The sequence below is a fragment of the Schistocerca americana genome, chromosome 1 (genome assembly GCF_021461395.2).
Source record: "Schistocerca americana isolate TAMUIC-IGC-003095 chromosome 1, iqSchAmer2.1, whole genome shotgun sequence".
Taxonomy (NCBI): Eukaryota; Metazoa; Arthropoda; class Insecta; order Orthoptera; family Acrididae; genus Schistocerca; species Schistocerca americana.
The window spans coordinates 556,384,832-556,394,202 of record NC_060119.1 but is presented as its reverse complement, the minus strand read 5'-3'; the positions used below and the strand labels follow the sequence as shown (position 1 = coordinate 556,394,202).

The window sequence follows — 9,371 nt, the reverse complement described above, 5'->3', positions numbered from 1 at the left end:
GAAATTCTTCTGGTGATGCCAAAGTGTTTAATAACCTTGCTCCAATGACAATTGCCTATGAATGCACAAAGCCTTCTGTGTTCAGTCTCACTGTCTTTCCAAGGAAGAAAGCTGCTGGTTGCTGCTAGCCTTTTAAAGGGTAGTATATCTCAACGTTATAAGAATTTCCCTTAAAGGAAATTTCAGCAGAAATGTCCTAGGATATGGAAGGCAAAAGGATCGCCCTAAGCTGTAGTGGTTGTGAACATTTATGGCCAAATGGGGAATATCGTTCTCTTATGTAAACAAACCAGCCTGTTGCCCTAGCCCTTCTTTTGTTTATTTATGATGTGATTAATGGGAAATTACTGTCATGATAATGAATATTAATGGTCAGTAAATGTCAAGATAATTATTATTTATGGGAGAGATGGCAGCTGAGTGGGGACAAGGGATTTTCCATGTGCCTGGTTGCTTTTAGTGTAAACTGATAACTGTCAGTTTAATGACTAATTTATGACCCAAACATATGGTGTCTCCCCCACCGTGGTCCTATGGGCCCTCACCCCCATCACCATCCCCACTGTGCTCCTATCGACCACGCAACCACAAGCACCCCCACTGCTCTTCAGTATCCTCTGCAACCTGAGACTGGCATTGTTAATCTGGATCTCACTCGAGCAACAGTAGCAGAAGCAGCATCAGAAAATTCAGGTGATATTACAAACTTCCAGCATGGTGTAGCACCCAGCGGTATTGACCTAGATTTTACGAATGTTTGGCACCCAACACCATTTTCTGCAACAAGGGACGCTATTTACGTTTCTGAGGCTGATTTTTACCAGTTTTTTTTTAAAAAGGCACACATTTCATTGCTATTTTACTCATTTCCCTGCACTTTTTAAAGACGATAAATGCTGCTATTTTCTTCCCTTTTTTTGAAGATACGTATAAATATGGGCTTTGTGACTAATTTTACCGAACTTTTTAAAACAACGTTGATAACATGGGTTTTTTACTGCTGTTTTGTCGATTTTTCATTGAAAAATGTTGCTTTAAATGTTTAATAACGCCACCAACATGTGAAGCTGTTTACAGTTTTTTGGCAATTCGTTAAAATTTCGCCCATTTTCCCCTCAGTATTTCACAAATACCTTTAAATGTGTAGCAACTAACACCATAGTGCACACACTGTATGCACACCAATACACGGCACTATTTACAGTTTTTAGGCGCCTCGTTTAAGATTTTCTCAATTTACTTTGATTATGCCGCAAATAGCCCTGTGTTGAGTTGCTAGTCACCGATCGGACGCCTCCCCAGGTGGCGAATAGGAGAATGTTCACCAGATATGGTTGGTATTGTAGAAATAAAATACCCGAGGTGGACTAAAACTAGCGGCTGCTGCCTTCTAACGTGATATTGACTTATCAAGGATTAAAGGAAGAAATGTTTGAGGATAAATTATCTGGTCCCTCAGGTTGGGGTTGTATAGTGGGCCAGCTCATCACTCAAGTGAAAAAATTAAAATACTAAAAAACCTAACAATATGCCTCAGAAAAACTGGAATCTTGGACAACGAACTGGCGAAGAAAAAAGGAAAATGGCGTTTGGTTGCCGTAACGTGCAAAGTATCTCCACAAAACATAATAGATTACTAACAGAACTTAACAGTTTCAGAATGGATGTTGTCGTACTCTCTGACGCCAAGAGGAAAGGCAAAGGAGAAGAACAACTTGGTAATTATGTACATCTAGAGTGGGCTGTCCAAGGCGGTAAGAGCCAGAGCAGGAGTCTCCATTATGATAAAGTAAGTGTGGAAAAAGAGAATCACAAATTGGAAATTTATTAATGAACGTATTATTGTGGTAGGAATGACTATTTTCCAGGGAAGTTGTAATTGTTGGTGTATATGCACTCAAGGATAATGCAAGAGACCAGGAGAGAGATACTTTCTGGACAATCCTCAGGGATACTACAGAAAAATTCCAACGAGGAAGGAACTGATTATCGTGGGGGATATGAACGGAAGATAATGGGAAAACTTGGAGAGAGAGAGAGAGAGAGAGAGAGAGAGAGAGAGAGAGAGAGAGAGAGAGAGAGAGAGAGAGAGAGAGAATATAATGACAATGGAGAACGACTGATTGAAATTTGTGAACAGTTTGACCTGAAAATTACCATTACATTTTTAAACACAAGGATATCCATAAATGTACATGACAAAGAATACTAGAGAACTTCGTTCCAAAATAGATTTTATTACCATTAGACAGACAAGTAGTTTCAGAGCAGCAAATGCTACATCTTATAGACGAGTCCAGTGCGGATCAGACCATTATTTAGTAAAAATGAGGAGATTTTTGCCATGGAGGAATGCAAAGAATGATTCTAACAACATTAAAACAATTTGCGCTGAGAAAGGTCAAAATCTACGCTTCAACATTAACAGCCTATGAGATGAAAGTATACGAAGATTCCTTGCTGCCAGAATGGAAAAAAAACATTGGAAGAATCATTTGAAGGATGTACAGAGAAAGTATATTACTACATAAAATCCAGTGTTACAAGTATAGGTGCTGGGCATAAGGAGAAACAACCACAGCTGTACAACAGAGGAAATAGAGGTGGCAGTTAAAGAAAAGAGGAACTCATTCAACCTACAGCTGAATGATAAATAGGAAGTAACAAAACAATTTACAAGGAAAATAAGGATGAAGTGATAAAATGAAATGATTGTATGACATTTATTGACCGGGATATACCCTTCGGGGTTCGACCGCTGTATTTCAAGTCTTTTCGGTTGACGCCACTTTGCCGACTTGCGTGTCAATGATGATGAAAATGAAGTGGTTCAAATGGTTCAAATGGTTCTGAGCACTATGGGACTTAACTACTGAGGTCATCAGTCCCCTAGAACTTAGAACTACTTAAACCTAACTAACCTAAGGACATCACACACATCCATGCCCGAGGCAGGATTCGAACCTGCGACCGTAGCGGTCACGCGGTTCTAAACTGACGCGCTTAGAACCGCACGGCCACACCGGCCGGCGAAAATGAAGTGATAAAAAATAATGATAGTAAAGAGTGAAACATGGGAAAGGACATGTGCCAATGTCAAAAGCAAGCTAGGATTTGGGAGAGCAAAAGAAGCGCGGTCAGTAATAAAAGGGCTTCAATAACAGACGAAAGCCAGAACAGAACTTCAGTTGATAACAACCTAAAGAATGTGAAAAATATTTCCGGTAATTATTAAATGAGGATAGAGAAGAGTATCGGGAGGAAGAAATAGTGGAAGAAAAGGAGCAGGAAGGGCATGAGATACTAGTTATAGAAAGCGGGGTGAGTAAGGTGTTAAGAACAGGGAAGAATGGTAAATCACCTGGACCAGGCAGTATCAAAAATAAGCGGGAAATAAATTTTGAAACCCAGGAAGAAAAGTGTCGCTTCACAGCTGGTAGAGCATGCGCAGATAATATTTTCACATTAAGACAGATCTTAGAGAAACAGAGAAAAATCAAAAAACATAGGATTAATTTTCACAGATTTAGAAAAAACTACTTTGGAGAGCACTATACATGGCAAACATAACGGGTCCTTTAATTAAAATAATATAAGAAATATATAAAGGTAACACATGTTAAGTGAAAATTGGTAGTACACTTTCACAAAAATTTAGAACAAGCGAGGATCTGTTACAAGGTTGCGCCATGTCACCAACATCATTTAAAATCTATATAGACACCAGTCGTAAGACATGGTCTCGTAAATGCAATGGTATGTGTCTAGAAATTAAAGATAGAGTTTACGAGTATTTACATCATCTACTATTTGCCGATGATCGAGTAGTTATAGCACAAGATGGGGAGGATGCAAATTATATGTGTAATCAATTAGCGATGGCATACAGAAACTGAGGATTGAAGATTAATTACCAGGAAACAGAATACCTCACTCATGATCCAGATGACTCATATATAGAGGTAAAGAAAATTAAGAAGATCAATACTTTGTTATTTGGGATCCATTTTACAGATGGGGGGAAAATCAGAGGTAGGAATTAATAAAAGAATTAGTAGTGGAAGGAAGGTCATTGGGTTGTTCAACTCAATATTATGAAGCAGAAATGTAATAAACCTATCCAAAAAAAATCATACATAAATCGATGCTAGAGAGCATAGTTATGTATGGAGTGGAGACTAACTACTAGTCTGAAACACACAAAAAACTGCAAGCAGTAAAAATGGACCTCCGGAGCCGATCAACAAAAATTTCTAGAAAAGAGAAAGTAAGAAATGACGAAATAATTAAGAGAATGGAAGTATGAGAAAGAATACATGATGTGATGGATAGAAAGAAGTTACAATGGTACGGCCATGTAAGAAGAGTAAAGGAAGCCAGGATTCCGAAAATGATACTGGAATGGGGACCGAAGCGAGAGAAGAGAAGAGGACGCCCTATGACCACCTGGCTCCAAAATGTACGATTAACAATGAGAAGACTTGGCGCAGAGGAAGAAGATATACAAGATCGAAACACCTGGATGTGTTTATTTATCTCCTGAGGAGATAAATTGAGATCTTCTGTAACAGATATAATAATTTCCGGGTATTTGTTACGTTGGAGAAAAACCTTAGCATAGAGGAAAATCTCAATACAATAATAAAAAATAAACTAGCCCCTTATTTTCAGGAAGACACACCTCTACAAAAATACTTAAAACGAGCTTATCACCTGCATTTTTAGTGTGTGATGTAACTACCAGCTCCCCCAAAGCTGTATGATTATACTGGACACGTAAAAAAATAGCGATGAGAACGTTTCTACACTTCGAAAATATACTACACACTTGCCGCTACTACCACCCGGGTAAGAACGGGAGAGCTATGCACTGTACTTAAAAACAATAAATTTCTGTACTCCACACGGTGTTTCCTATTACACAGCACCGTACACTCCAAAGTGCTTGTCTTCATATCAAGAAAGCATGGAAAGAGGGCGACAATTACTTCTTTACTTAAAACTGAAGAAAAATACAGCAGATCTCTCCCTGTCCATCTGCACACAACTGCTACGTAGGCACCGACTAGAGCTTCGCCACTGCAGTGCTTGTTGAAGCCCACCTGACGGTGGTATTAGCGCAACGGTTAAACAAAACAGTAAGATTACAGAGATCGACTTTTGTAGACAGGTGGGCTCTTCGCCCCACACCATCCCTACCCCGCTCACCTGCCCAGCGTCCAGGAGGCAGAGCAGCGAGCAGTCTGCCACTGCAGACAGCCTCTGTTAAGTCACCTGTCAGTTCTACTTCCCGTAAGATTACTGCACAGAAATAGGAGCCCGACGTACGCATTCTACTTCAGAGCGCTCCAGATGCTTTCTGCTAGGTATTTTTCTGTGGTTAGTGCTTCCAGTGACAGTGTAAGGTATCTCCTATTAGTGCGCAATAAATTTATTTATGTTCAGATCAACTACCAGCCCCACTACAGGTCTTCCCACCTGCTTGTAGGCAACTCCACCACCTGCGAAAATCCTTCTTACAGCTGAGACAAATATGCTGCAAGCAACTGTACAGTAATGCGTGCGTGCGTGTTTTACTCCGTTACACCATTAACCAATGTTCCATTAAAACCACTGATCTCCACGCGATGCACATGCATAATCATCCCACACTAATTTTCGAAATTTAATTTGCTTATGACTAACAGTTATCCACTCACTCCCACAATTTTCTATGGCATATATACTACCTCTTGATTTCAGAATGTAATTTTCTTATGAAGAAATGCTCTGTCATCCAGCAGAGCAATGTAATCAGATGTACATATAACAATTTCCAAACATCTGCCATGGCTGTTTAATTACAGTGAAGCTGTGTGTGGTACTCCCTTCGATTACCAACAAATGTTCCATTAAAACCACAGTCTCAAGCATCGTATACATACAACTGATACTGATTTTTTAAATGTACTTCCATATTGTTTGTATTTAATACATTTAGACAGGATCAGACTAACAGTCTATTTCATAGTTCCAAATCGGAGCTTAAAATCACATTCTTTTTAGCAAAGGAAGATGTAAACGTTTCTGCCAGATGTAAGATAGTCGCACATCACATATCCAATCAGTTAAAAAATCTCACATTTTATCTGAATCCGTAAGCTAATAGCTATCTATAGAAGGCCATTGCAACAGTCCAGGATGATTGTCCATTTTAACGCCAATCAGCTCTGCTTTTGATGAGTTTCTTATATTCTCGCCGCCTCCGTACCGATTCTTCCTATTAGCTTGCTGCTCCTGATTGTGGACAATGGTACAGTGTCTCTAGACTGCATAGACTTCCCCTATTGTGTACTGATGTGTGATATCATCCTTCCATCCTATGTAGGTTGCATACATTAAAGAAAAAAAACCAAATACCTTCTACCGCCAGTTCTGATTACATCTACTGTGTAATGCTTTTACTAAAGTGATCTGAGACATGGTTGTAGGCAGCACTCTATAATTTATGTGGATTTATATGCTACAGATGGTTTTTGTTCAGTGACATAATCTGATTTTTATTTTCTTCCTGCAGTACATCCCAATACCAAATCTAGTCACTACTGGCTTGTCACAAAGCACTTGTTATCATGTCATACGAAACTGTGTAGCACAGGCCTTTACAATAATACTCTGCCCAGGGACGAAAGTATGTCTTTTTTTAACCCCATAGAAGACTGACTACGTTGACAGAACAGTAGTACTGTCTCTCAGTTCTATGTTTCGACACTAAAACTCACGAATCTTCAACACAGGTCAGAAGGTTTTATGACTGCAGTGTAATCATAGCCACCATATTAAGAACAGACATAGCTCTGATTGATGTAAGAAAATACAAGAAAATAACGTTTTTAACGACAACATTTTTCACAATGTACATTAACAACGTATAAAATATATAATAAAGTTATAGTATCTGTTACAACATCTGTGTTTTCGAGAAAAATGTTCTTACTGTAGATAACAGTTTTCTGGCGCACAGCACACAAGGAAAGAGAAGTCCATATTAAACACAGGCAGTCATATGTCTGCATGGAAAGAATAGTACTCTCATTTCTCCCTGGAATCAGATTTTACACAGGCAAACATTTCAGAAGTCCTCACAGCCACGTGGTGTTTTGATGCTGCTTTCAGAAGACTTGATGGAGATTTAATATTAGCTGCACCCTTTGCACTGATTTCTGCATCTATGTTCTGACAAATATTATTCACAAAATCCTTATACTTCACAAGAAGCACAAACAAGCACTTGGAAAACCACACAGCATGTTCAACCCACGGTTTGTGCATTTCATTCCATTATTTTAACCCTCCACCAGAATGGAAGCACAAGTTCCATCTCCCTCACTAGTATAAAAGAATCCAGCTTCACTTAGTCTGTTAGGACATTTCTTAATAGCTAAAGACCAACCATCGGAAGACACCAGCCTCACAACATATGTCCTATAATTAGGTCTCCCATCACATGTTGAAATGCACATCAATGGTGATTCAGGAGAAGAATGTGGGAGTGTACGCATTCTGCACAGATTACAAGAATCAAATAAGATTCGCAGATATACCTCCCCTACACTGTCAGACATCCACATTAGAGAGTGACTTGCTTGCAAAGCCCCATACACAAATAGATCTACTCTAAAGATTCAAGATGCCAGCACTTATGCTTATGTGATCATGATGTCACTTCTGGTCACATTGCTTGTAAATGTAGTACAACTGTTAACACCTAGCGAAACTGCGCTATTTTTCTGTATATATTCATATTGGTCTGTTGCGGAGGCCCCCAGAACCTGCCTGAACCTACTGCTGGGGGATCCACCTTCACACACCACCCTGGATGTATCAGGATGAACGTAACGCGTGGCGGATCCACCTTCGATCACTATTACAGATGTAATGCATGGTGGATTTACCTTCGAAATCTATCACAGATGTAACATTTGGTTTATCCACCTTTGACCCCTATCCTGGATGTGACGTGTGGTGAATCCACATTCAAGCTCTATCCCAGTCATACTGCATGGTGGATCCACTTTTGAATCCTAACGTGGAACCTACTTTGTACCATGGGGCTCCCCCGCAATAAACTAACACGCGCATTTACAGAAAAAAAAGCGCGGTTGCACTAGATGTTTGCATTTGTACTACATTTTCCAGCAAATGGATAATACATGACATGAATGGAAGTGTCAGCATTTTGGATTTTTAGGTTAGACTATATGTGTATAGGGTGAACCATTTTAATTTCTTCATTTTTGTGTCCAAAGTGTCTTTAGTTGCTTTATAATTCTTGATGGTATTTTTGTTCTGTCGTTGCAACTACAAAAACGTGTGAATTTTTTCACCAGACGCGTTTCGCTTTATTGAGTTAAAGCATCATCAGTGGTGGTGATTTTCGGTTGATTTCTTGCTTACATCGGGAAATGCCGTCCACTACCACATCGGAGACAGAATACAGCGGTGTGCATAAAATTTTGTTGTGAAAAACATAAGAAATGCATAGTTCTGCAGAAAAACGAAAAATTAGAGGATGATGATGATGATGATGATGATGATGATGATTGGTATGCGGGGCGCTCAACTGCGCGGTTATCAGCGCCCGTACAAAGTCACAACCTTTGTTCAGTCCAATCTCGCCACTTTCATGAATGATGATGAAATAATGAGGACAACACAAACACCCAGTCATCTCGAGGCAGGAGGAGGAGGAGGAGGAGGAGGAGATTAGTGTTTAACGTCCAGTCGACAACGAGGTCATTAGAGACGGAGCACAAGCTCGTATTAGAGGAGCACTAGGAAGGAAATCGGCCGCGCCCTTTCAGAGGAACCATCCGGGCAATTGCTTGGAACGATTTAGGGAAATCACGGAAAACCTAAATCAGGATGGCCGGAGACGGGTTTGATCCGTCGTCCTCCAGAATGTGAGTCCAGTGTGCTAACCATTGCGCCACCGCTCTCTGTCTAAAAATTAGACCAAAATTATCAGTGTTTAACGCAGAAAAACAACGACGAGCTAGCAGAAGGAATTTCCCGATGTAAGCATGAAATCAACTGAAAATCACCACCACTGCTGATGCTTTACCTCAGTAAAGCGAAATGCGTCTGTTGGAAAAAAATCACTCGTTTTTGTAGTTGCAACGACAAAACAAAAATACCCTCATAGACAATTTTAAAACATAATGGGGAATAACTCAGGATAGAGACGAGATACAGCACAATATTTTAGATAAAATTTGTAGGTGGCAAACAGAGCCACACATTATTACTAATGGTTGTGACCTTGAACGAGGTTTTCAAGGTGACTTCGAAATTAAAGTGATTTTCTTAAATAGGAACCCTAAAATTTCAGA

General features: G+C 39.7%; 1 protein-coding gene across 1 annotated transcript in view; it reads left to right on the top strand.

Annotated features, from left to right (window-relative positions):
- The first annotated feature begins 533 nt into the window (after window positions 1–533).
- Window positions 534–9,371, top strand: part of LOC124576770 (UDP-3-O-acylglucosamine N-acyltransferase-like) — a 54,421-nt gene continuing 45,583 nt past the window's right edge. The window contains exon 1 of the mRNA XM_047131215.1: window positions 534–732. Within this exon, the coding sequence (XP_046987171.1) occupies window positions 534–732 (199 nt within the window). The remainder of the gene's footprint in view (window positions 733–9,371) is intronic.